Source organism: Muscardinus avellanarius (assembly GCF_963383645.1).
Source record: "Muscardinus avellanarius genome assembly, chromosome: 19".
Taxonomy (NCBI): domain Eukaryota; kingdom Metazoa; phylum Chordata; class Mammalia; order Rodentia; family Gliridae; genus Muscardinus; species Muscardinus avellanarius.
This window is the reverse complement of record NC_137805.1, coordinates 16,571,726-16,599,283: the sequence shown is the minus strand read 5'-3', so window position 1 is coordinate 16,599,283 and position 27,558 is coordinate 16,571,726. Positions and strand designations below refer to the sequence as shown.

Below are 27,558 nucleotides of genomic sequence, written 5' to 3'. Positions count from 1 at the left end.
ATCCAAAGACCTGTTTTAAGAGGTCTTAAAACGGTAACATTTTTTCCAGTCTAGATCAAAGGGTGAAGTCCCCAAGAAAAATTATACTGGCCAGGGAAAATAAATAGTTTTTAAAATAAAAGACAGAAACTTCTACAAGACCGCGTCTGGGCTCCTTCAATATAACCAAGTTGTTTTTAAATGTAAGTCTCAGGATTCTGCGCAGAACTGTGGGTAATCACACGTCGAACGTGTTTGTGCCATGTGTTCCCGGCGGTAAAATGCCCAGCTGGGCCTGGGCGGTCATCACCTGGCCACTGGTGACAGCTGTCCCAGGCCCAGCTGGAAGCCACACACCTCATCGCAGGAGACCACCGACGTGCACAACAGCTGGTGTCCAAGCCCCTTCCCATGATGCCCGACGGGCTCCACCCCGGCCAACAAGGCCCTCACCGCCCCTCTATGGCCGGCTTGTTGCAGATGGCAGGACGGCCTCCTGGGACAGCTACCAGGCTCGTGGTGAGTCCTGGTCACTCTGATCGCCACGCCTGCCACTGTACATGGTGGTGTTCAGGCGTGGGCATCGGCCCCGTGGGAGCAAGCCCACATTCCCTGCTCTGCTGACCTCCCTGGGGACGGTGAGGGGACGCGGAGCCTCGGCCGGCCCATCTGAGCACACCCCGCCAGGCGGCACTGTTTCCACCACCTCTCTGTTCTCCTCTCCGTCTGCCCGGGGCCTGGGCAGGGAGCAGGTTACTACTAGCACTCCAATACTGGCATAAAATTGAGCAAAGCTGTGGTGCTGGAGGGGTGCACAGAATGAGCCAGGCCAGGCCAGGGCCACCCAGCCCTGTCCTCGAGTGCAGAGCTGCTTCTGTGGGGACAGGAGTGCTCCTTGGGGTCCTGCCCACGCCAGTGCACCGTGCTGGGGCAAAGACTCCTTCACAGCGTCAGACGTGGGCTCCTGGGGCCTAAGAGGCAGGGGCAAGGGCTCTAGAAAAGAGATTTCCTGAGGGCTTGGCTGGGAAGGTCATCTGCGGTCAGCAAATGGAGACATCACAGCACTGCAGTTGCTGGCCCCAGAGCTTCCCGGAGTGCAGGGAACAGAACTAGTTGGGCAGCGAGGTGCACTGCCCTCCCCGCTCTGGGCCCTGGGGTCTTGAGGGTTCTCTCCAGGCTCCGGGCGTCCCTCCTCGGCTTTCTCTGCTTGCCTCTGCAGAGGTTCGACCCACTGGAGGGAGACACCACCGCTGGGCAGCAGGATCTCAGGCCAGGGAGTCCATGACAAGAGGCTCAGAGGCAGGCCGAGCATGGTGGCGCACGCTTATAACCCCAGCATTCGGGAGGCGGAGACCGGAGGGTCTCAGTTAGCGGACAGCCTCAGCTACTTACTGAGCTAAGTGAGACCCTGTTTCAAAAAATAAAAAGACTAAATAATAGGACCAGGGGTGTAGCTCAGAGAGACAATGCCCCTGGGTTCCATCCCCAATACAGAAAAAAGAAAGAGGCTCCAAGGTCCACGGCCAAACTGCTTCATCAAGGGAGGTGAGGGCGCCCATCACTAAAGGCCACCCCAGCCCCAACCAAGGGAGGTGAGGGCACCTTCACTAAGGGCCCCCCCAGCCCCAACCAAGGGAGGTGAGGGCACCTTCACTAAGGGCCCCCCCAGCCCCAACCAAGGGAGGTGAGGGTACCTTCACTAAGGGCCCCCCCAGCCCCAACCAAGGGAGGTGAGGGCACCCATCACTAAGAGCCCCCCCAGCCCCAACCAAGGACAGGGGCAAGGGGCTCTGCGGGAAACACACATCTGGATGGTAAACACCACAGATCAAAATTCACCTCCATCTGTGAGGCTAAGTTCCAACTGAGCTTAAGTTCTGAGACCGCTCACGGTGACTGAGGAAGCCCTTCTTGTGTAACATGGAGATCCAGGCCAGGCTTTCTCTGACCCGGCGCTTCGCTCAGACGTCTCGGCTCTGCCTGGGATAACTTGGCTTGTCTTCTAAGGGAGGGGCAGAGGCCTCTGTGCATGGGTGCTGCAGTGTTTGAGGCCCCGAGGGACGCACAGCGACAGCCATGTGACACAATGACACGTGCCCAGTGGACACCCTTCCGCCAACCAGGGAACGAGGGCGGGGCTTCTAAGCCCATGGTCCTGGGACTTGAAGGTGACAGATCTGAATCTTGGCCTGTAATTTCTCGCTGGGACTACGGCGGTGGAAGGGGTCTACATTCAAATTCAGCGCCTGTCCACGCTGCTGGGGTGACGACGCGTCTGATGACGAGCTTCACAGGTGTCACTGCGCTGTATCAGGACCGGCGCTTATGTCCCGGCAGAGCCTCTGCCAGGCAGGGCTGGAGGCAGCACAGGAAACGAGGCCTCAGCTCCCGAGCACAGTGGCCTTGGAGGGGCTTCACAGGGCGCGCCCAGCCAGGCCAGGGTTTCTGGGGCCAAGGGACATCCCACGGGCGCGGCCTCGGACAGGGTCACAGGTAGACTGGAAGGACAAGCTGGTGGCCCGTCCCTGAGCGGGGAGCCCCCAGGAACCACCCTTCATCTGCTCCTGCCCCCCCAGTGGAAGGACCACAACCCTCAGGCACCACTCCTTCCCTTCCCACAACATACACACACACACACACACACACACACACACACACACACACACACAGAGTTTTCTTGTGATTGTTGCTAAGCACACAGTGATCCTTGAAAGGTTTCCCAGTTCAAGGTCTGTTACTGCTACCGCATGAACGTCTAAGGAAGCAGTCCTCCTGCTGCTGTGCTGGGCACGGCCTGAAGGGAGGCCCAGGAAGAGGTGGTCACAGCCTCTCAGAGGAGAGAGCGGGCAGCCTGGCCAGGGCGGCGCAGCAGAAGTGGTACCCTGCCCCTGGATTCTGTGTGCTCGTCAAAGGGAAGGCTGGGAGGACTTGCGGACGGACCAGATGCGGGAAGCCATCATGCCAAACTCCGAAGCTCGGGACCCTAAGTCCACTTATTAGAAAGGAAGACTGAAATGCTAAATGGAATAGAGAACCAGAAAAAGAAACCAAGTAAACCAACCGCACAGCAGAAAGACTGGCAGTGAAATCAAGACCAAAGCAGAACAATAAAATAAGAACTGCAAAAAATAACTAGATGTGATGAATTAAATGAAGAGCTTATTTCCTGAAAATACTAAACAGTCCAACTAAGAAATAAGGGGGAAATATGCCTGACCTCAGTAAGGAAAGGACGACAACTCCAGACACAGAGCTCTTCCTAAATCATTAAGGGTCTGCACGTCATCAACCAGGGAACGCAAAAACCCAGATGGGATTGAAACAACGGGCAAAGTCAGCTGCCTACACGGACCGGAGGGGTGCCGGGAAACTGACCAGAGACTGGCCAAGGACGCCCAGCCCACAGGGTGTCACTAACAAGTTCCATTACGTAAATAATTCTTAGGTCATTTAAATTGGCCCAGGCCACAGAAAAAGATTAAAAGCTTTCCAGTTTATTCTGCAGGGCTAGTATTACGCTAATACTAACACTGGGCATGAATATTTAAAAAGGCACAGACCAATTTCTCCCTCGAATACAAATGCAAAAATTCTACCTGAACACTTGGGAAATCTCTCAGAGACATATGCTGTGGCCAGTGAAGTTGAATCAATATGACGCATGATTAGGAAAGTCGCTCAGTAAGTTAGCAGAGGAAAAGACACTGGAAAAATCAACTTCTCTTCCTGCTTAAAAATGAAGCTCTAAGGCTGGGGATGTAGCTCAGTGGCAGAGCATTTGCCTAGCTATGTGAGGCCCTGGGTTCACACACACACACACACACACACACACTCTCTCTCTCTCTCTCTCTCTCTCTCTCTCTCTCTCTCTCTCTTATTTGGGGAGAATGGGAAGGACACCCCTTTAATTTTAAAATGACCACATAGGGACCTCTTTTTCCTGTATCAGGTGATTGAGTCACCCTGGACAATCCTCCTCACCCCCCAAGCAGCAAAAGATACATTTAAAAAGATGGGCCGGACGATGTCCTTAAACATATGGAAGTCAGCCACTAAGCCGAGCAAGGGAGGGAGGGACAGGGAGGGAATGGGGTGGGAATTGGGTAGGGGTTAAATCAGTGATGTGTACATGTATGTACACACAAGTTTTTTACCCCAATATGATGTATGAATATAATGCCCCAATAAAATTTTTTTAAAAATAAAAATAAAAACAAAAAGATGGGCTGGTTAAGCAAATATGTCAGAAGAATCGCCACAAACAGAGACTGGAGACTAAGATGAGCAGGTGAGCAGCAGGCAGGGCGACGGGTATCTGCACAGTCTCAGAGCATCTCCACACAGAGCACTTCTCAAGAGCAGGGGACCACGGCAGCTTGGCAGAGGAAACATGTCAATAGTGAGCCCCGTGCCATCAGGCACCTAACCCTGAGCACTGAGGGGCACCAGGTCACTCTCGGAGCCTTCCTGCCCACGGCGCATGACCTCAACCCCGTCACGAGAGACGTCGGCCAACGCACGCTGAGGGCTCTGGACTCTGAGAAATAAGTGACACTCCAGGGGCGTGGTCAGGAAAGACAAGGGAGAGGCCGAAGAATTCTGACAGGGGTTCTGGATCAAAGGGGGCCAGCGGGGAGGCCGGCAAGACTCCAATCAGGCCAGTAGTTTGGTTAACATTAAGTCGGCGATGTGATGGTTTGATAACTATACTATGTAAGATGGTACCAATGGACGTTGAAGTATTCCATTGTGTAACTAAGTTATCTCAAAATAATAAATTTTAAAATGGATAATTTAGGCCAGACGTGGTGGAGCACTTGGGAGTTTGAGACAAGAGAACCATAGGTTTGAGGCCAGTCTCAACAACTGAGAGAGAGACCGTTTCAAAATAAAACAGTTAAGAGGTAGAATGCCCCTGATTCGACCTGGAGGAGGGGGGGGGGGATGAGGAAAGAAAGAAAGAAAGAGAAAAAAAATAACTTTTTAAAAATTATTTCCACCCGCATTTTAGTTGGTCTGGTTTAGAGGTTTCCTTGCCTAAGGCACCAGAGGCCGGCGTTGCCACCAACTGACATGGTTTGAGTCAGGAAGTAGAGGATGAGCTCAGCGTTGGCTACATTGTGCTCGAGAGGCCTCTTAGATGCCCAAGTAAGAATATGTAAGGAGGAAGCTGGACAGAGGGTCTGAGCCTGGGGATAAGAGAAATGGCAGTCACTACGTGCAGATGGTCCTCAAAGCCAAGAAAGGGGGGCAAGGTCACCACAGGCTGAGTGTGATGAGAGGTCAAAGAGCTTGGTCCTCCAGTGTTGACAACCTGGGGGAGAGGTCACTGATAGAGCATCTGTCTATGTGCCTGACACCCTGGCTTCAATCTGGAGAGGGAGGAGGAGGAGGAGGAGGAGGAGGAGGAGGAGGAAGAGGACGAGGAGGAGGAACAAGTAACCGTAGTAGTATTTGAGCCATGGAGATAAAGAGAAGCCATTCATTAGTGAAGCAGAGTAGTGCAAGAGAGGCAGAGTCCTAAACAGAAGGAGGGAAGAAGACACAGCGTCGGGTCCCAGTGAGGGCAGGGCGCTGGGGTGCGGAGGCTGGCTCAGCAGAGTGGAGGGTGTGGAGCCTGGAAGAGAGCGGCTGGGAAGGACTTCTCAGCAAGTAGAACGAGAACCAGAGTGAGTCTGGAGTCAGAAGCACAGTGGTAGGGGTGGGAAGGGCTGGAAAAAAGGCTGGACTTGGAAAGGATTCCCTTGCAGGGAAAATGAACGACACACCTGCAGGTGAGAGGAAACAACCCAGGAGAGGCCAACCCACAGGAGAGAGGAGGGAGAGGCTGGCCCCGCGTGGGTGCAGCAGAGGGTCAGAAAGTCCAGAAAGAAACCCATAGATATTCTTTCACTTGATTTGCAACAAGGGTTCAAAGATCATTGTTGAATGGTGAAAGAATAATCTTTTCAACAAATGATGATGGGATAACTGGATGTCTACACTCCAGAAAATGAAGCTAGATCCCTACCTCACGCCATATATAAAAACTAACTCAAAGCGAGTCAAAGGAGGCCAGGTGTGTTGGCGCACGCTTGTAATCCCAGCATGTGGGAGGCGGAGACAAGAGGATCGTGGTTCGTGGATAGCCTCAGTTACTTAGCGAGGCCCTTTGCAACTCAGTGAGACCATTTCAAAAATTTAAAAAGACTAAAAAAAAAAACAGGCGTGGTGGCGCACGCCTGTAATCCCCGCGCTTGGGAGGCTGAGACGGGAGCATCGCACAGGTTCGAAGCCAGCCTCAGCTACTTAGTGAGGCTCTCAGCAACTTAGTGAGACCCTGTTTCCAAAAAAAAAAATAGAAAATAGGTCTGGGAGTATAGCCCAGAGGTAGAAAGCCTCTGGGTTCCACCCCAGTACCACCGAAAAAATAAATAAATAAATAAAAATTAAAATAAATAAAAATAAATAAAAATTAACTCAAAGTGAGTCAAAGGAGGCCAGACGTGGTGGCACACGTTTGTAATCCCAGCATTTGGGAGGCGGAGACAAGAGAATCAAGGTGGAGACCAGAGGATCGTGGTTCATGGAAAGCCTGAGTTACTTAGCAAGGCCCTTTGCAATTCAATGAGACCATTTCAAAAATTAAAAAAGACTAAAAAATAGGGCTGGGGGTGTAGCTTGGTGGTACAATACCCCTGGGTTCCATCCCCAGTACTGCAAAAAAAAAGTCAAAGGTCTTTTTTTTTTTTCTTTTTTTTTTTTTTTTTGGTGGTACTGGGGTTGCTGGAAGCCCTTCTACCTCCGGGCTACACTCCCAGACCTATTTTATACTTTTTTTTTTTTTAAACAGGGTCTCTTAAGCCAGCGAGGCTGGCTTCAGATCTGCAGATCCTCCTGTCTCCACCTCCCAAGCACGGGGATTACAAGTGTGCGCCACCACGCCTGCCTCAAAGGTCTTAATGTAAGAGTAAAAACATTACAATTCTGAGAAGAAAAAACGGTTAGTCTTTGAGACACCTGAATTTGGCAGCGATTTGTAAGCTACATAACACCAAAAAAAAAAAAAAAAAAAACAAGCAGTAGAGGAAAAATACAGATTTAATCAAAATTAGAAACTTTTAACCAGGCAGGGTGGCACAGACCCGTAATTCTGGTATTTGAGAGGCTGAGACAGAGGGGTCACAGGTTCAAGGCTAGCCTCCCAGCAAGTAATGAGACTGTCATCATCCTTGCAAGACCTTGTTTCAAAATGAAAATAAAATAGGGCTGGGGCACAGCTCTGAGGTAGAATGCCCCTGGTTTCAATCCTCAGTACCACACACAAAAAACAACAATAAGAAGAGAGAACGATGCAAACACTAGCCCATTCAGACTAAAGCCAGCGCACGCATGCACTCAACTTCTCCGCAGAGGCGAGGATGCAGCGATGGAGCCTTACCTCGCACAGGGGAGGAAGGACCAGGCTTCAGGGGCGGGGAGACTCCTACCTGAGAGCGTCTGCCTGTACCGAAGCCTGCCAGCCTCGCACTGGAGACGCTGAAAACGCCATCCCACACTGCATTTCCCAAATTTATATTAAAAGTGACAACTTTGGCATCACAGGCCTTGCCAAAGTCCATAAAACCGGCTTCTGCTAAAAGTCCATGTCATGCTGCTAAAATGCTTTAAGTAGTTAGTAAAAAGAGCAGAAAATTAAACAAATCCATGGAAATTTAGTGCCAGCCACAAAGCAAAGCCTGGACATGGCTCCCGGCAGGGCACTGTCCCTTCGCATCCTGCAGTGGCAGGAGGCTGGACAATGGATGGCACGTGTGCAGAGGCCGTCACAGCCGCCGTCCCGGGCCTGGCCACCTCGCGCCAGCTCTCTGACGCCCATGACGGGTCGGACCCTACAGAGCGTGCGCAGCTCATTTGAATGCTGCGGCAGCTTCTGATTTGTAGGCTAAAGCTGCCAGGTGAAGCCGGGCCCATTACAGATGGCGCGGAGCCAGAACCCAAGGGTGAGAGCAGAGGTTGTCCTTTGCAAACACTCCATTTTGGTACCACATCTGGTTTTGTTTTCCTAACTGCGAAACCAATGCACGTTCAACCCTCAACTCAGGAGAGCGTTTAATGTCCCCAGCCAGACGGGCTTCCGATACCGACCCTGAAGCCGGAGCTTCCTAGAAGCTGCAAGACCCTGCTGACCCAGGCTCCTGCACCTGCTCGGTGAGAGTGACGGCTCCGTACAGCACCCTCGGCTTACTCTGCAGCAGAGGGGAAACTGAGAACGCTGAGCACTACGGTCTTTCCCCTAAGCAATTATTTGAAGAAGAATGAGCAGGTTCTACCTTTGAAAGCAGCAGGGTCGCAGGCCCCAGAAGACTGGCGGCAGCCACACACTCTTGGCCGCTCTCTCCATGGCGGGGGGCTCTCGGGCCATCTCAGAGGGAAAGCAGCCAGGGGGGAGGAGGGGAAAGTGTGCGTGCCTAGAGCTTGGAGACACACACACACACACACACACACACACACACACACACACACACACTTCCTGATGCTCCCGTCTGCATCTTCTCCTGCTCTCTGGTCCCAGCTTAAGTATCTCTTTCTGTCATCTTTGCTGCTAAAGATACAGAAGCTGGCGCTGGTCGTGGTGGCCCGCGCCTGTCATCCCAGTACTTGGGAGGCTGAAACAGGAGAATCCCAGGTTTGAGGCCAGCCTCAGCAACTTAGCAGGACCCTCAAGATACTTAGTGAGGCCCTATTTCAAAGTAAAAGGCAAAAAGGGCTGGGGGTAGAGCTGAGAGGTAGCATGTCCCTGGTTCGATCCCCAGTACCAAGTTAAAAAAATAAAGAAGCCAGCCAGCACACCCACACCACGCTGTCAGACGCCAATGGTGTTTTGCAGTCTCTCTTCTGCTTCTCCGTCTACGTCCATCCCTGCAATTCTTCGGCCCCTCAGGCCAGTCACACATGTGTTAGAGCTGAGAATCCCTACATCTTTGCTATAGACTTGGCCACGAAGTATACAGCCACTCCTGCCCCTGATGTTCCCCAAACCCCTACCCTGTCTCCTATACAAAGACGTGTGCAAGTGAGCTAAATACCACCTCACAGAAGAAGAAATTCAAATGGCCAAGAAATGTATGAAAAATGTTCAACATCATTAGCAGTCGGAGAGATGCAAATCAAAACTACCCCGAGATTTCACCAAACTCCAACTAGAATGGTGATCATGAAAAACACAAATGACAGCAGATGCTGGCGAGGATGTGGAGAAGTGGGAACTCTAAGACATTGTTGGTGGGATTGGAAATTAGTGCAACCGCTTGGAAAACAGTATGGAGAATCCTCAGAAGAATGGGAACAAATCTACCATTTGATCCAGCGATACCACTCCTGGGTATCTTCCCAGAAGCATGGAAACCAAACGACCAAACTAATGCATGCTCATCTGTGTTCATAGCCACACAATTCACAATTGCCAAACTGTGGAACCAGCCAAGATGTCCACCAATAGATGAATGGATTGCAAAACTATGGGAGGCATACACAGTGGAATGTTACTCGACCATAAAGAAGAATAAAATTACATCATTTGCCGGGAAATGGATGGAACTGGAGAACATTATGTTAAGTGAGATTAGCCAGTCACAAAAAGTAAAACATAGAATGTTCTCCCTAATATGTGGAAGCTAGGGAGAAAAAGGGTCACAGGGGAACTCTAGATGAAGAAGGAGAAACCACAGAGGAGCAAATAAGGTGACCCAACTGAGGGGGATAGGAAGGGGAAGAGGAAAATTCTCTAATGTACATGATGTACATTCATAAAACATCCAAGTCATTACTAAGCCAAACATGAGAAGGGGGAGGGGAGGGGAGGGTGGGAATTGGGGAAGGGCCAAATGAGTGATGTATGCATGTATGTCTCCACCATCTTGTACCCCATGAAGATGTACGACTATAATGCACCAATAAAAAAAAAAAAGTGTGCATCTGTGCATACTGAACTGGATGTGGTCTTCATGCCGGGGCACCTGACTGATGCATCTTGAAGCTGCAGAGGCCTGCGATGAGGCTATCCTCTGGCCCAGGGCTGCTTCTTAGGGTCATCAGCCATCCCAGTTTGCACAGGACTTCCAGGGATGCGTGATTTTTAGTGTTCAACCTGGAGAGTCCAGGGCAAATCCAAGCTCAGCTGTAAGGCCGGCCTGTCCAAAGCCCTGAGCCGTCACGACAGAAGTAGACAAGTCCCGGAGAGCGTGAGGAAGAGACAGATTTAGGGGTGCTTCCGATTTAAGTACACGCTCCCTAGTAGCCCTTGTTTATATCTAACTAGGCGTGAGAGCGGCCACAGACAACCATAATGACTGACAATCTTCCGCATGGGTATTAGTCTGATGGGTCAAAATCCAATGAATGACCTCAAACCCAGAGCAGACACAGCTGAGCCCGCCCTCCACCATGTCAGCCCGGCCTGGACCCTGCTGCGCCGCCCCCTGGAGCATATCACAGCAGCCGCTAGGGAAAGTTCTGAGGACCCCTGCTTCTGACGAGGATTTGGCCTCATGCACATGGCAATGAGGAAGGATGGGTAAACCACAAAAGGCTGCACGAGAGCTGAGGGGGGTCTTGGGCAAGATGGGCCAGCGCAGCAGGAAGAGAGGGAAGAGAACTCAGCCCTGGCAGAAGCCTCCTCAATCGTGTTTTATGAAAATAAAAAACAAAGGCTGGCGTGATAGCGCATGCTTGTAACCCCAGTACTTGGGAAGCTGAGAAAGGAGGATCACAGGTTTGTAGACAGCCTCAGCTACTTAGTGAGGCCCTCACAACTTAATGAGATCCTGTTTCCAAATTATAAAAAAAAAAAATAGGACTGGGGATGTACCCTGTTGGTAGAAGACCCCTGGGTCCAATCCCCAGCACAGAGGGAGGAGGAGGAGGAGGAGGAGGAGGAGGAGGAGGAGGAGGAGGAGGAAGAGAAGGAGGAGGAGAAGGAGGAGGAGAGGAGGGAGGAGGAGGAGAAGGAGGAAGAGAAGAAAAAGGAAGAAGAGGAGGAGAAGAGGAGGGAGGAGGAGGAGGAGGAGGAAGAAGAGGAGGAGGCAGCAAATGAAAAACAAGAGTCTTCTGCCTGCTAGTGGTCTTTAGTGGTCTACTATTTCCCCTATTTTCCCCATAAGCCCTGCACGTTTGAACAGTTTTGTAGACTGTGAGCTTTGGGGGAGCAGGTATCATGGTGTAGCAAAAACAGCCATGTTTTTCCAGGATCTCTCTTCCCCATGAAGCTGTGCTTTGTTAGAGTTGCCGCGGCCAGGGACAGCGTCTCTCAGCTCAGCAGTGTATGCCCAGAACCTAGCACAAGGGCTGGGTGGATAAACAGTGTCCTGTCAGTAGAGAAATCACTAACATACAACTTGAGTGAGACCACTAAGCTATCCCCCAGCAGCACCAAGGCCTAAGACTCCAGATGAACATCACTGCTCCTAGATAAAGGCCGCCTGGCCACGGGTGCCCTGCTCTCTCTTACTTAGGCCCACAGGAGAGCCCAATGCTCCACTGATTCTTCGCCTGTGGCAGAAGGCGGAAGAGCCCCGGTAGAGTTCCAGAAGGATAACCGAGAAGGCCAGCGAGGCAAGAGTGCGGGTGTCATTGTGCAGCGGAGCCACGGCCGACGCGCAGGCTCTGGAGATGGCTGTTGCTGCGATGCCAGGCCCCGCTGCTCTGTGCTGAGTGACCTGCCACCAGCTGTCTTGCTGGACCTGTTTCCTCATCGGCACGAGCATTAACGCTAGCCGCCAGCTGAGAGGCCGTTCTGAGGACTCAGTGGGCCAGGGTGGTGAGCGGTTACTTTGCACAAGGTCTGGGCATAACACACCCTTGAAACATGCTCCGGTCTCTACACACTGTGATAGCAGAAGGGTCTTCCAGCTTCCCCTTCCATATGGTCCAGGAAACAGACTGAGAATATCACCAAGCGGTCTGTGAAAACTTGGGAACCAAGATACACTTTGCCATCTGGCACGTGAAGCCCGTGGGGCCGGGACAGGGAGGGCTGTGGCTGGACAGGAGACGTCTATGATCGAATGGCCACTTGCTGGGAACACGAAGGAATATATGGAAGAATTAACAGGACAATAACCTTCTGCCTTCTTAACCTTCAACAACAAACAAGAGAGTGAAATAAAAACCTAAAACACGTTTTCAGTCGTGAAAGGAGAAGGAAATAAAAAGAAATGCTAAGTCTCATTAGACTACTTTGAGTTTTAAAGTTGCTGAAGGGGCCCCCAAATCTCTAAGATAGAGAAAATGTATTTGGCAGTTCATTTGCATCCTGCGAGCTCACGGGGGGCTTCCATCGTGGAGCTGGGAGCCAAGTTCTCAAAATGAACCAAAAGACAGAAAATATGTAAAACTGTAATCCTTCGGAAAGTCTGCAAGACCTGGAAAGAGACTTTCATTAAAACTCTGCATAATTCGTTTTGATTTTTCATAAAAATGATCAGATCTATCACATCCCAGGAGCTTAAAATCTGATTGACTATAAAACTGTACCTACTGTTTATAGTTCATTACTTCAGACACTTCATGTAACTACCTGGATAAAATAAAGCAGGCGTGGTGGGCATGCTTGTAACCCCAGTACTCGGGAGGCTGAGACAAGAGGATCGCAGGTTTGCAGCCAGACTCAGCTACTTAGTGAGGCCCTCTGCAACTTAGTGAGACCCTGCTTCAAAATGAAGAAGAAAAGTATGGGGCTGGTGGGGCGTGTAGCTCGGAGGTCGAATGGCCCGGGTTCATTCCCTAGTATTGCAAAAAATAAATAAATAAAAATATATATCACTTCCAAAAGCAAAAGGTAATTTCAGGAACAGAAAGCACCTACTAGCATATAAAACACTCCTCTTTAAGGACTTCGATGAAAGCCACTTGGCTCAATTCCCTAATAATCATCTGTGTTCTCCCAAATAAAGTGCCTTCCAGAAAGACAGATGAGATTCCTCAGAAAGGCGACACACAAACACAAACACCTGAAGCACAGGAGACAGTGCTGAAGGCATCTAATCCTTGGCTCAGCAAAGAAACAAAATTACTCAATGTACTTGACTTGATCACTCATTCTGTAGAGAGACATGTCAGGGAACCCAAGGGGCAGCACCAGGAACACCACCCATGACCAGACTTGGGAGTGCAGCGACCTAAATATTCCCAGAAGCAGCAAGCGTGTTCTGCTCTACCAGAACCCAGGCAGAGCGGGCTTTGATTTCATGTCTGGCTCCCATGGAACCCACGTGTCCCTGTGGCAAAGGGACACTTTTCACCACTAAGGAATGAATTAAAAGAAAACGCCAAGGAGCAACAGGAATATCACTCATCTAAACGTGAGCAAAAGCCAGGCATGGTGGCCCGTACCTGTAACCCTGGTACCTGGGAGGCTGAGACAGGAGGATCGCATGTTTGAGGACAGCCTCAGCAAGTAGTGAGACTCTAATCAACCAAAAAGGTATGCAAAACTTCAGACTGCACATCACCAAGAGGGAGCGAGCCCTGGCGCAAACCGTGGCCTGTGGGTAGGAGTGCTGTGTTGATGGAGGGTCAGCAGTAGTAACAAAACTGCTGCCTCAGTGGCAGGTACCTGACAAGGAGGCTGTGCGGTGGGGGGGGGGGCATTTCGGCTATCTCCATACCTTCCTCTGAATTGTGCTGTGGACCTCATGCTGCTCAAAAAAAGTAAACTATCTCATAACTGTTTATATCAATTACATGGTAAAAGTATAATATTCTGAGTATATTGAATTAAATAAAATATATGTTTAGCCAGAAATGGTGGCAAATGCTAATAATCTCAGCTACTCAGCAGGCTAAGGCAGGAAGATCAGAAATTCAAGACTAATGCCGGGCGTGGTGGCGCACGCTTGTAATCCCCACACTTGGGAGGCTGAGACAGGAGGATTGCGCAGGTTCTAAGCCAGCCTCAGCTACTTAGTGAGGCTCTCAGCAACTTAGTGAGACTCTGTTTCCAAAAAAAAAAAAAAATAGAAAATAGAAAATAGGTCTGGAAGTATGGCCCAGAAGTAGAAAGCCTCTGGGTTCCACCCCCAGTACCACCCCAAAAAAAAAAAAAAAAAAAATGGCTGGGAGCCAGGCATGGTGGCGCACGCTTGTAATCCCAGCATTTGGGAGGCTGAGACAGGAGGATCGCAGTTCATGGCCAGCCTCAACTTCTTATTGAGGCCTTCTGCAATTCATTGAGACCCTGTTTCAAAATAAATAATAAAAAATAAGGCTGGGGGTACAGCTCGGAGGTAGAATGCCCCTGGGTGCCATCTCCAGCACCACAAAAAAGAAAAAAGAAAAAAAATGGAGCACTTGGCTAGAATGTGCAAGGCCCTTTGTTTAACCCCCAGTACTGCCAACAAAACAAATTGTTTGTTGTTTTCCTTGGTGGTACTAAGCATCTGCTATAAAGATCCGTGTGGAGATTTCTTAAAAAATAGGGAATGAGCCGGGCGTGGTGGCACACGCTTGTGATTTCAGTGCTTGGGAGGCTGAGACAGGAAGATCGCAGGTTCACAACCAGCCTCAGCTACATAGTGAGGCCTTCAGCAACTTAGTGAGGCCCTGTTTCAAAATAAGGAGTTAAAAATAGGGCTTGGGGTGTAGCTCAGAGGAAGAATGTCCCTGGGTTCAGTCCCTAGTAAGAAAGACAGAAAGACAGAGAGAGAGAGAGAGAGAGAGAGAGAGAGAGAGAGAGAGACAGAGAGAGAGAGAGAGAGGAGAAGAGGGAAGGAGGGAAGGAGGGAAGGGAGGAAAGAAGGTGAGGAAGAGTGAAAGAGAAGGAGCGAGGGAGGGATATTTGGCCCACATTTAGGGCTCAGACTATATTTTTACAGGACAGGGCTAACCTAGGCAACCAAACACGTACCATGATACTAGGCACGGCTCTAGGTGGCCCCTCAACATCCTCAAAATATTCAAACTATGAAGAGAAACAGAGAAGGGCAAGTGCTATCGGGGGACTCGAGCAGCAGTGGCGGCAACGGCAGTGGCAGCAGCTATTACATTGTCTGGAGTGGACGGTAAGCATAGAGGATGGTTTTCCATAAAGATACCCTTCGATCGCAGGTTCTCTGCCTCTGCCTGAGGTGCCAGCGGTCCCTCCCGGGCACAGGCCCTCCTCCCTCCGCCCGCCTGCCTTCCCTGCGGGCCGGGCTAGACCCGGCGGCGCTGGTGGTGGCGGGGAGGCCTCTGCCGCCCGCTGTCCTGCCTACCTTGGATGAGCTCCGGCCTGTAGGCCTTGCGCAGCTGCTGCAGGAAGCTGTTGTACAAGGCCTCTGCCTGCTCCGTGGGCATGGCCAGGTGGAAGTCGGGCTTGTTGCCCTTGAGGACGCACTGGAGGGTGAACTGGCTCACACACAGCACCTCGTACTGTTTGTCCATCACGCTCTTGGACCAGTGCTTCCCACTCTCGTCCTCAAACACACGCAGGTTCAAAATCTTCCGGACCCTGAGGGGAAGAGAGTGATGACAGTTACCTGAAGGCTCACGGGGCCCCGCGCACTCCGGAGCCCCAGAACATTCCCAGCGTCCTGCCAGTAAGGATGCGATGAGGACTCGGGCGAGCTCCTGACGCCTGCATGTCCCCGAGTTTTCATCTGTAACACGAACGCAGACCGGTCCTGGGATTTCGCAGACTGGGGATTGGGCCCAGGGGCATTCTACCTCTAAGCTACACACCTGGCCCTTTTTATCTTTTTATTTTGAAATAGGGTCTTGTTAAGTTGCTAAGGGTCCTCTCATTAAGATGCTGAGGCTGACCTAGAACCTGCAATCCTCGGGTCTCAGCCTTCCAAGTACTGTGATAACAGGTGTGTGCCACCAGGCCAAGCCCGATTTTTTACTGAAGAATTCAGACTTCACACAGAAATAAATTATACTCCCTTTTTACATTCATTCTTGGAGCTAGCAAAATAAACAATTCAGAAATTGGGACTGCTTGTATTCCCGATACTTGGGAAATTAAAACAGGAGAATCATAGGTTCAAGGCCAGCCTCAGAAACGTGGCAAGACCTTCACCAACTTAGCAAAAACCCTGTTTCCAAATAAAAATTTTCTAAAGGTAGAGTGAGTCTGGGTTCAAACCCCAATATCAGATATATTTTTTAAAATCCAGGCGTGGTGGTACATGCTTGTAATCCCAGCACTTGGGAAGCTGAGACAGGAGGAATTGCAGGTTCGCAGCCAGCCTCAACTGCTTAGTGAGACTTTCTGCAAATGAGACCCTGTTTCAATAAATAAAGAATAAAAAACAGGGCTGGGGGTGTAGCTCAGCGGTAGAAAGGCCCTGGGTTCAATCATCAGTTCCAAAAAGCACGCGCGTGCATGCGCGCGCACACACACACACGCACACACACACACACATACACATACACTACTACTACATCAGATAGGATGATGGGTAAAGGTGACAGGCTCGCTTCAGAGGCACTAAATATTGTGGAAATTGCTAGGATAAGCACCACACAGCCCGTTTACACAGCAGTGACTTAGAAACCCGAGTCTCACATGTGCTCCAGCTCCTTCTGCGTGTCTTCCAGTGAAATCCCCAGCAAGACACAGATGCCCCGTCCAATGGCACTTATCTGCTCTCCTCCAACTAGAAAGAAACCAAGAGAGAAGACTGAGGGCAGACGGGCACCACGAGGTACTTGTCGGTCTCTGCAGGAGCCTCTTTATCAACACACACTTCCTAGAACTTCCTTGGCTGACATCGGGAGTTATCCGAAAATGAAAGCCAGCGGGACGGTTCCAGTTCCCATCCATTCTGGTTTTATATCTGGAATCAATGAACGCTCTAAAGTAGCCAACAGACATCAAGCAGGACTGTAGGACCACACGGCATCTCTGTTGCCTCAGGTAAAACACCTGAGACTTTCCATGGGCAAGTCTGACCGTCTGTAAAAGCAGAACGGCCCTTTCTTCCCCCAGAGGAACCCACTCAGCTAGATTAACTCTCAGAAAAGGGATTCCTCAAATCTAGTAAACAAAGAAAATGTCCACACCACAAAAAATGTGTTTTTCCTACTTATTGCAGATAAGATAAATATATTATGCAGAAAAACTGTGATTTATAAGGACTGGAGGTATAGCTTAGCCATAGAGTGCTTGCTTGACATGTACAAGGCACTGGGTTTGAACCCAGTACTATTTTGTGTGTGTGTGTGTGTTTGTGTGTGTGTGTGTGTGTGTGTGTGTGATACCTGGGATAGAACCCAGGGGCATTCTACCTCCGAGCTATACTGCCAGCCTATCTTTTTATTCTATTTTTGAAACAGGGTCTCACTGAGTTGCAAAGTGCCTCACTAACTAGGTTTGGGTGTGTAGGCTGGAGGTAGAAGGCCCTGGGTTCCATTTCCAGTACCACCAAAAAAAAAAAAAAGAAAAGAAAAAATTAAAATGGGGTTGAGCTTGGAGGTAGAATGCCATGCCCCTGGGTTAATCCCCATACCAAAAAAAAAAAAAATAGTAATTACTTAATTAAATTTAAAAATAAATAAAAGCAGCCAGGCATGGTGGTACACACTTTAATCTCAGCATTTGGAAGGCTGAAACCAGAGGATCACGGCTTGCGGACAGCCTCAACTACTTAGTGAGGCCCTCTGCAACTTAATGAGACCCTGTTTCAAAATAAAGAATAAAGGCCAGGCGTGGTGGCACACGCTTGTAATCCCAGCGCTTGGGAGGCAGAGACAGGAGGATTGCGCAGGTTCGAAGCCAGCCTCAGCTGGTTTAAGAGACCCTGTTTCCAAATAAAATATAAAATAGGTCTGGGAGTGTAGCCCGGAGGTAGAAGACCCCTGGGTTCCATTCCCAGTACCACCAAAAAATTAAAAAAATAAAAAATAAAGAATAAAAATAGGGCAGGGGATGTAGCTCAGAGATCAAATGTCCCTGGGTGCCATCCCCAAATCTACAAAAATAAATAAATTAAATAAATAAAAGCTTTTTTGCAGTATGGGGGATGGAACCCATGGACATTCTACCTCTGAGCTACACCCCAGCCCTATTTTTTATTCTTTATTTTGAAACAGGGTCTCACTGAGTTGCAAAGAGCCTCACTAAGTAGCTGAGGCTGGCTGTGAACAGGGATCCTCCTGTCTCAGCCTCCTGAATGCTGGGATTACAAGCATGAGCCACCATGCCCACTCAAATAAATGCTTTTGATTGTTACTTTAGACGGTTTTGTTTCTACACAGTTTCTGGACTCAAGAACAAATGTTTGATGTAGACTGTCTTGAAGGAAAGAATATTTTAAATCATCTGAAATAAAACTTTTTTTAGAAAGGGTCTCCCTATGTTGCCCAAGCTGACCTTGAACTCCTGGGCTCAGCCTCCAGAGTAGCTGGAACAGCCAGCTTGGAACAAGACAATACTGTCAACAAAAACTTAAGACTAAAGACAATATAAAACGTGCCATTAAATGTTTCTCTAAAATACTTTTCAGACAGGCATGGTGGAGCACACCTGTAATCCAGTATTTGGGAGGTTGAGACAAGAGGATCACAGACTGGAGGACAGCTTCAGTCCTCCAGTAATAAAACAAGCCAGGTGTGGTGGTGCGCGCTTGTAATTCCAGCATTTGGGAGGCTGAAACAGGAGGATTGCGGTTCTGGGACAGCCTCAGCTACTTAGTGAGACCCTTTGCAACGTAGTGAGACCCTGTTTCAAAAAATAAAGAATTAAGGCCGGGCGTGGTGGCACACACTTGTAATCCCTGCACTTGGGAGGCTGAGACAGGAGAATGGCACAGGTTCGAAGCCAGCCTCAGCTACTTAGTGAAGCTCTCAGCAACTTATGTGAGACCCTGTTTCCAAATAAAATATAAAATGGTTCTGGGAGTATAGCCTGGAGGTAGAAAGCCTCTGGGTTCCACCCCCAGTACTACAAAATAAGAATGAAAGAAAGAAAGAAAGGAAGGAAGGAAGAAAGAAAGAATTAAGCAGGCTTGGTGGCACACATTTGTAATCCCAGCATTTGGGAGGCTGAGACAGGAAGATAGCAGTTCGCCGACAGCCTCTGCTACTTAGTGAGGACTTCTATTAACTTAGTGAGACCCTGTTTTAAAATAAAAGATAAAAATAGGGCAAGGGGTGTAGCTCGGAGGTCGAATGCCCCTGGGTTCCACCCCCAGACCCGCCAAAAAAAATAAATACATAATTTTTTTTAAAGGGCTGGGTGGTGTAGATAGGAGGTAGAATGCCCCTGGATTCCATCCCCAGTACGGCAAATAAATAAATAAATAAATAACACCTTTCAAACCATGGTTTCGAATGTAGATAATGACATGATCGACATTCATCCTCAGGACCCCTGAAAGTCCAACCAGATGATGAGTAATGTTGGGTAGCCCGGCCCACAGAAATCAGTGGAAAAGGGTAGTATTCCTTCCCTCTCGGACGCCAAAGGTCCCGGCCCATCCCTAGGTCCCGGGAGCGCGGGGACGCCGCCGCGCGTGGTCGTGGTCACACCTGTCGGCCCCGGCCTCGGGCACCTCTTCACACCTGCGCGTTTATTTATGGGGCGTCACGCTGCGTGGGAATCGGGGTGTGCAGCAGGGGCCCCGAACGCTTCGTTTACTGCAGGGCGGCGGGGAGGGGCGGCCCGGCTCCGGGAACCTCCCCAGGGGTCGGGGGGCCCCGGGGGGGGCCGGGCGGGAGGGGCCGCGGGCGATCGGCGCCACTGACCTGTGACGCTGGCCCGCGTGACGCGCTGCACCACGGCCTTCATGGCGGCGGCTCTGCCTGCGGCTCCGGCGGCTCGGCCCGCGCCCTCTGCGGGCGACACCGGGGAGCGCGGCGGCCGCCCCCGGCCCCGCCCCGCCGCCCATAGGTCCCGCCCGCGTCAATCAACCCGGGAGGCCCGGCCCGGCCCCGCCCCCGGCCCCGCCCCGCCGCCCATAGGTCCCGCCCGCGTCAATCAACCCCGGAGGCCCGGCCCGGCCCCGCCCCTGAAGGCCCCGCCCACACCTGGGATCACACCTGCCCTGGGCCGCGCGGTCAGGGCCCGCTGGAGTGGACTCCCCATCCAGGCCAGAGCGACAGTCGCCACCAACTCGCAACTCTGTCCTCAGTCCCGTTCCTAAACGTGTGTCTGCTTCCTCTCCCTACGCCTCTGACCCCAGACCCTCCCCAAACCTTCCCTGGCCTTTCTGTCTCCGCAGCTAGTCAGACACCAAATAAACAGGGATCTGCTGCTAACAGCCATTTAACTACGTAAGTAGCGGGGCATGGTGGCACACGGCTGTAATTCCAGTACTTGGGAAGCTGAGACAAAAGAATGGAAGGTTCGGGGACAGCCTCAGCAGTTTTGAGAAAACCCTACTTCAAAACATCGACGACGGCCGGGCATGTTGGCACACGCTTGTAATCCCGGCATTCGGGAGGCTGAGACGGGAGGATTGCGCAGGTTCAAAGCCAGCCTCAGCTACTTAGGGAGGCTCTCTTCAAAAAATAAAGAATAAAAAATAGGGCTGGGGTGTCACTCGGAGGTAGAATGCCCCTGGATTCCATCCCCAGTGCAGAAAAGAAAAAAAAAAAAAAAAAAGGACCGGGGGGTGGGGGGGTAGGGGGTAGTTTGGAGGTAGAATTTAGTGGGTAAGAGGAAGAGGAAAAGAAAAAGGATAATGATGAGGAGACAGGAGGTGATGAGCAGGGAGGAAGGAGGAAATCCTGGACAGAAAGGCAATTTAGAAGCTAAAAGCAAGGGCCCGCAGAGGGGAGGTCACAGGAGGCGCTGCTGCTAGATAATTTGCCTCCAAGTGTGGACCTTTGAGTTCACTAGGTATAAAAACAAGCGCAGGTGTTCACGAGCAATGGCCGATGCGGCGCCCTTTCCTTCTAGATGTGCCCGTGCATAGTTACTAAAACCAAGGAGGCTCTCTTGCATAAAAAAAAAAACAGGGAATAATCAGAGATTCAATGCTATAATCAACCCCAGTAATTCTCACTGTTCTTGAGGGCCGCTTTAGAGAGTAATTTTCAAGTATTTTAATAATAATACAAAGAGCCAGGCATGGTGTCACACGCTTGTAATCCCAGTACTTGGGAGGCTGAGACGGGAGGATGGCAGCTTCAAGGACAGCCTCAGCAAGTAGTGAGACTCTCAACAACTTAGAGAGGATCCTATTTCATAATAATAAAAAAATAGGACTAGGGGTAGAATGCCCCTGGGTTCAATCCCCAGTACCACTCCCCCCCCCAAAAAAAATAATTCTATACTGTAGCTTGGAAGTAGTATCTGTTTTAGGCCTAGTTCTATTACTTCAGAAATGGGGGTGGGGGAGAGCAGGAAAAGAAATCAGGCAGGGATCCCAGGCGGGCTCAGCGAGTGGCTGCCCGCGCTCCAGTTCCTGGTGCGAGGTCCTCAAAAGACCTCAGCATGTTCTGCTTCGATTTTAAGCTCCCACTGCACTTTCCGTAAACACCCCTTTTGATTTAAGCTCACTAGTGTGGGTCTGTTGCTTGCAACCAGTGACCAATGAGGAGCCTGACCACGTCACCAAGACCCGACAGCCCGACATCTACAGAACTACGTACAGCAGGTCTGTAAGCCACACCCGCCAAAGGAATGGGGGGGACTCGCACTGGGCCCCAAAGAGCACATCAAGGCTATTTAATCCAGGAGTCATAAAATTTATAATGTGCATACCCAGTGCTCAGTCATACCCACAAGGCTGATGTGAAGCCCAAAATGAATGTGGAGATTTTGCTGACTCCATCCTTAAAGGGACCATGAAGGTTTAATAGAAACATGAAAAACAGCTATGTCTCAGCATTCGGGAGGCTGAGACAGGAGGATCATGGTTTAAGGACAGCCTCAGCTACGTAGTGAGGCCCTCTGCAACTCAGTGAGACCTTGTTTCAAAATAAAGAATAAAATCTAGGGCTGGGAGCCGGGCGTGGCGGCGCACGCTTGTAATCCCAGCATTCGGGAGGCTGAAATTGAAGGACTGTGGTTCGTCGACAGCCTCAGCTGGGCATGGTGGCCCACGCCTGTAATCCCAGTACTTGGGATGCTGAGACAGGAGGATCACAGGTTCAAGGACAGCCTCAGCTACTAGTGAGACTCTCATCAACCTAGCAAGACCCTGTTCCCAATAAGAAATAAAACTGGACTGGGGGTATAGCTCAAAGGTAGTGGGCCTCTGGGTTCAATCCCCAGTAACACACACACAAAAAAGACCAAAAACGTAAAAGTTACATTAGTAGTTTCAGAAAACAAAGACTGAGGAAGCTCAATGTGAAATTTTACATCAAACTCCCACTAGTCAGTGTGAAAATACTCCTTCAATTACATTTGGTTTCCATAAAGGAGATATTTATTGCATATTATTAATGATTATATAATTTTTTCAAAAAACTATAGAGATACTTTTCCAAACACAAAATGGAAATCCAGGCATCTCCCATACTTAAGTGTTGAACCAAAGTCCTTGTTTTCAGGATTCCACAGCTGCTCATGACCCTGGACCGGAAACACCAGTCCACGATTTCAAAGAGTTGAGGATCTTTTGAGAGAGTGGAACAAAATTTTCTTTATGTGTGTAGACGGATTCCATATAGTACCCTTTAGAGGGCTCGGGTGTTTCAGCTGTTGACATATCCTTCTGCTTTACTTCAATGCCTTAAAAAAGAAAGAAAGAAATAGCCAAATCATTAACTTAGCAGTTATTAAACTCTTAGAAATAAATGATAAGGTAAAAATTATGCCACCAAAGTGGGTGTGGTGGCGCACACCTGTGATCCGAGAATGCCTCTGAGTTCAATACCCAATATCACACACACACACACACACACACACACACACACACACACGCACAATTATGCCATCAGATGCCTGTTACCATTTCAACAACTTTTTCTTTCACTGTGTGTGTGTGAGTGTGTTAGTGGGGATGGAACCCAGGGGCCTTCTACCTCTGAGCTACATCTCCAGCCCTATTTTATTGTTAATTGTTAACAGGGTCTTGCTAAGGTGCTGAGAGCCTAAGTTGCTGAGGCTGGCTTCAAACCTGACATCCTCCTGTCTCAGCCTCCCAAGTATCGTGATTACAAACATGCGCCACCATGCCCGGCTTAATCTTTACTTTGAAACAGGGTTTCGCTAGGTTGATGCGAGTCTCCCTGCTTGCTTGAGGCCGTCCTAGAACCTGCGATCCTCCTGTCTCAGCCTCCCTAGTACTGAGATTACAAGCGTGCGCCATCACGCCCGGCTAGGTAACAATATTTAAAAGACAGTTCCTGACGTCTAGTTGTTTGCAGATTTCATTATTAAAAAAAACCAAAAATGCCCCTAAGCAATTGGTTTTGCAGAATAAACCTGGGGCTTCGGGCATGGCGAAGTCCCCTCCTCGACCCCGGGCGCTCTCCACCCACCGCCGCGCGCCGACAGCCCTACCTGGAGAGCTCTCTCTCCGGCCCATGTACACCAGGGAGCCCAGCACGGTCCAGCCGCCCACGGCGTAGACCACGGACATACGCCGGTACCAGATGGAGGCACTCTCGGGATTCATGGCCCAGTGCGACCCCGCGTCCGGACGGGGCGGGCCTTCCTGTCAGTCAATGCCCTCAACCGGGCGCCGCCACCAATGAGGAGCCGGCGCCGCGGCCACTTCCGGCTCCGGCCGCGATGCATCTTGGGGCATGTAGTCCGCTCGTACGCTGGTGCCTGGCTCCCCTGCCAAGGTGAGGGTCTGGCGGTGGGGAGTAGATGACAGCTTCTCAGGGCATAATCTTCTCACTTGCAAACTTGCCAGGCCTGCCTTCCGTGGGCTAATGGGTGTGTGTGTGTGTGTTTACTTTTTTGTCCTGTAAACAGGATCGTGTTAAATTGCCGAGGCTGGTTGGTCTCTAGTCTGAGATCCTTAACGTCTCAGCTTCCCAAGTCCTGGGGTTACAGGCGCGCCACCGAACCGGTTATGGGTGATTTCATACCATGCCCTGTCCAGAAGCAGAGCAGGCGTTTAAAAGGTCAGAACGGGCCGCTTCCTACTTTCCCGGCCTGCTGTTTGGGTTTCTTCTGTCCTGAGCCTGCTGGGTCGACGTGGCAACATGACAAGCTACAAGCTTTAAAGCTTGAAAAACCTCAGCCTGGGAAAAGGAAAAAAATGCCCTCTTGCTTAGATGCTGACAAAGCTCGGGACTGTTGACCTGAGAACTTGGCGACCCGGAAAAGGAAGACCAGAGAGGACAAACCCTATTTAACACTGGGGCAGCAGCACTGGGCTGGGGCGTTCCATCAGGTCCCTCCTCTAGTGTGATGCTACACACACACACACACACACACACACACACACACACACACACACACACATTTTTCCCCCTTCTCTCTCTCCTCTCTCTCCTTCTAATACAGTCCTGCTTCCGTTTTTGCAACTGAGTCTCGACTCATTTTCCCAGTAAATGACATTTATCTGGATGAGGAAAAGAACCCACCTCACGGTGCAGGACCACCAAGCCCAGCTCATTTAGCCTTTTAAAAGGTGCATCCACTTCCTTCTGAGGCGGCTTGTGAGGATGCCCCTCGGTGCTCCCCAGGATTTTGCTGAGGAACATTTTTCTGAGTGAACTTTGGGCATGTCTAAGTCAAGGTAAGACCCTCTGCCCTTCCCTGGGTCTCCTCCAGCTTCCAGGGCTGGGAGGCTTTCTCATCAAGTGCACTCTTTCCCTCCCAACCCCAGGCCCATTTCCGCTGATTTTTATCCTTTTTTATCCCAACTGTGCCCACCTCCCAAAGATGAGGGGAAAAGAATTGATTCTGTGCACCTTCAGCTTTTAAGGCTGACGGGGCTGGGCCAAAGTAGGCGCAAAAAAATGCCGGCACTATTTTTCAGCCTTACTCAAAGTTGATTTCTGAAACAGCATTTAAAAGCATTACCAAGCCGGGCGTGGTGGCGCACGCTTGTGATCCCCGCGCTTGGGAGGCTGAGACAGGAGGATCGCGCAGGTTCGAAGCCAGCTTCAGCTACTTAGTGAGGCTCTCAGCAACTTAGTGAGACCCTGTTTCCAAATAAAGTATAAAATAGGTCTGGGAGTATAGCCGGGAGGTAGAAAGCCTCTGGGTTCCACATCCCAGTACTATAAATAAGTAAATAAATAATTAAATCATTGCCCACCCTTCTCCTTTCAATGTTTTAAAGAATATGTATAGATGAGTAAAATTCCATTGTGTCACCTGTAGGAACGAGATAATGCTGAGATTAGCTGGTCTCAGAAAGTGAACAGCTGCACGTTTTTGCTCATATTAAGCTAGAGAAGAGCGGACAACAGAGGACAAAGGAGCAGTGAGTCCACCGGGGCAGTGTAGGGAAGGAGGAGGGAAAGAAGGAGCAAAAATAACAGCTTAAAAAGTGCCACCTACCTATATGAAATATCACTGCTGTCATGGCCCGTGCTGGGAAGGAGAGGCTAGGTCCGGGGCCGGAGGGAAGCTCACCAAGGGCTCTGTACACGCACATTCCTATGCATTCTATCTCTTTATGAACAATTACAATGCACCCAAAAAAGTATACTTAGAGAAAAACAGCCGGGCGTGGTGGCTCATGCTTGTAACCCTAGTACTTGGGAGGCTGAGACAGGAGGATTGCAGGTTCAAGGACAGCCTCAGCAAGTCGTAATTCATTAAACTAGCAAGACCTTGTTTCAAAATAAAAATAAAAAATAGGACTTGGGGTGTATCTTGGAGGTAAAGTGTCCCTGAATTCAATCCCCAGTAACACACACACACACACACACACACACACACACACACACACACACATATTCTCTGCTATCCTGTGCTGTTTGGACATTGCCCACTCTTGTGATGAGCCAGGCATGGTGGCATATGCCTACAACCCCAGAACTTGGGAAGCTGAGACAAGAGGATCTCAGGTCCGAGGATTGCAGGTTCACGGCCAGCCTCAGCAACTTAGTGAGGCTCTCAGCAACTCAGCAAGACCCTGTTTCCAAATAAAAAATAAAATAGGGCTGAGGGTGTAAATTAGAGAACGCCCCTGGGTTCTATCCCCAGTGCTCCCCCACAACACGAACACACAAGAAAATGAAAGGTACCTTCTAAAATTGAACCAATCAACAACAAACATGTCAGGAAAAACTAAAGTTACCTCTGAAGACTAGTGTAGGTTTAGAAAGTGGAAGGAACTGTTATTTGTTACAAACTTTCTAGGATACCATGTTTGTCTTTTGGGGGGGTTGTTTTTTTTGGGGGGGCAGTTCTGGGGATAGAACCCAAGGGTGTTCTACCTCCAAGCTACACCCCCTGCCCTATTTTTTATTCTTCATTTTGAAACAGGGTCTCACTGAGTTGCAGAGGGCCTCACTAAGTAGCTGAGGCTGTCTGCAAACCCCGATTGTCCGGTCTCCGCCTCGCGAATGCTGGGATCACAAGCGTGCCCACCACGCCTGGCTAACCATGCTTGTTTTGATCATAAACATATATTACTCTGATTGAAAAGAACAGAATCTGCTCAAGTTATTTTATTTGCTACCAAAGATAAATAAATGTGGTGTTACTGTTGAAACACTTGCCCCTCCCACCTCTCTCTTTCTGGTACTGGGGATGGAATTAAGGCTTTGTGCATGCTACTCAAGAGCTCACCTATTTCCCCAACCACATCCTGGCATCTCTTATTATTTTTGTCTTTAAGAAGGGGTCCCAATAAATTGGCCCAGGATGGCCTTACACTTGTGATCCTCCAGCCTCAGTCTCTCAGGTAGCGAGGACTACAGGTGTGCACCACCGCACCAAGCTTCCCGTTAGCCTTTTTTTTTTTTTTTTTTTGTAATACTGGAGATTGAAGCCAGGGGCATTCTACCTCTGATCTATACTCCAAGGCCAATTTTATTCTTTATTTCGAAACACAGTTTCACTAAGTTGTGGAGGGCCTCACTAATTAACTGAGGCTGGCCTCCAACCTGCATTCCTCCTGTCTCAGCCTCCCAAGTACTAGGATTACAAGCGTGCACCACCATGCCCAGCTCCATTAGCCACTCTTGATGCTACCTGGGCTGGACTGTCCACATCAAAGTTACACGAGTGGGCGGTGCCCCCCCCCCCCCCCCGGCCACAGTTTCACGTATTTCCTATTTTTCTTTGGACTTAAATGTGTTGATAGTAAATGAGGATGAAGTTCAGGAAACAGCTCTTGACGGAGTCAGCACATGCACGCCGACACAGAGACCGCAGGAAATCAAGTTTGTCATCACAGTTTAGCCAGTGTTTCTTCATCCAACAGATTTATTTCCTTTACGATCATTAGGATTTTCATCTAAACAAGCTGCCAAAAATACATCACTTCTGATTTTTATACAGACCCTAACAAGTTAGAATAAAAGAAACATAAATAGCTACGAGTATCAAAACATATATGACCTTACATCCTCATGGTTCAAGAAGAGGGACAGAGACAAGGATACAAATAAGTTAGCATCTGAAGACTTACATACAAAACTTGTTGTGATTATTTATTAAAAGCTGCCAGGAGAGTGAGAGGAATGTTATGAAGCCCTAATAGACACCGGGCGATCTGACGGTGACTCCGTTTCCCGGCCACACCTGGG

General features: G+C 49.8%; 2 protein-coding genes across 2 annotated transcripts in view; both read right to left on the bottom strand.

The window, feature by feature from the left end:
• The window catches only part of DTD1 (D-aminoacyl-tRNA deacylase 1), a gene marked incomplete at both ends in the record, with an annotated part of 107,918 nt that extends 88,192 nt beyond the window's left edge, over positions 1-19,726 (bottom strand). The window contains 3 exons of the mRNA XM_080716572.1: positions 15,210-15,445; positions 16,505-16,595; positions 19,684-19,726. Of these exons, the coding sequence (XP_080572698.1) occupies positions 15,210-15,445; positions 16,505-16,595; positions 19,684-19,726 (370 nt within the window). The remainder of the gene's footprint in view (positions 1-15,209; positions 15,446-16,504; positions 16,596-19,683) is intronic.
• A 2,728-nt stretch (positions 19,727-22,454) lies between these two features.
• On the bottom strand, positions 22,455-23,510 carry SMIM26 (small integral membrane protein 26; the record flags this gene model as incomplete). The annotated part of the gene is made up of 2 exons (XM_080716441.1): positions 22,455-22,564; positions 23,396-23,510. 2 exons carry the CDS (start codon positions 23,508-23,510, stop codon positions 22,455-22,457), a joined length of 225 nt encoding a protein of 74 aa, XP_080572567.1.
• Between the last annotated feature and the right edge of the window lie 4,048 nt (positions 23,511-27,558).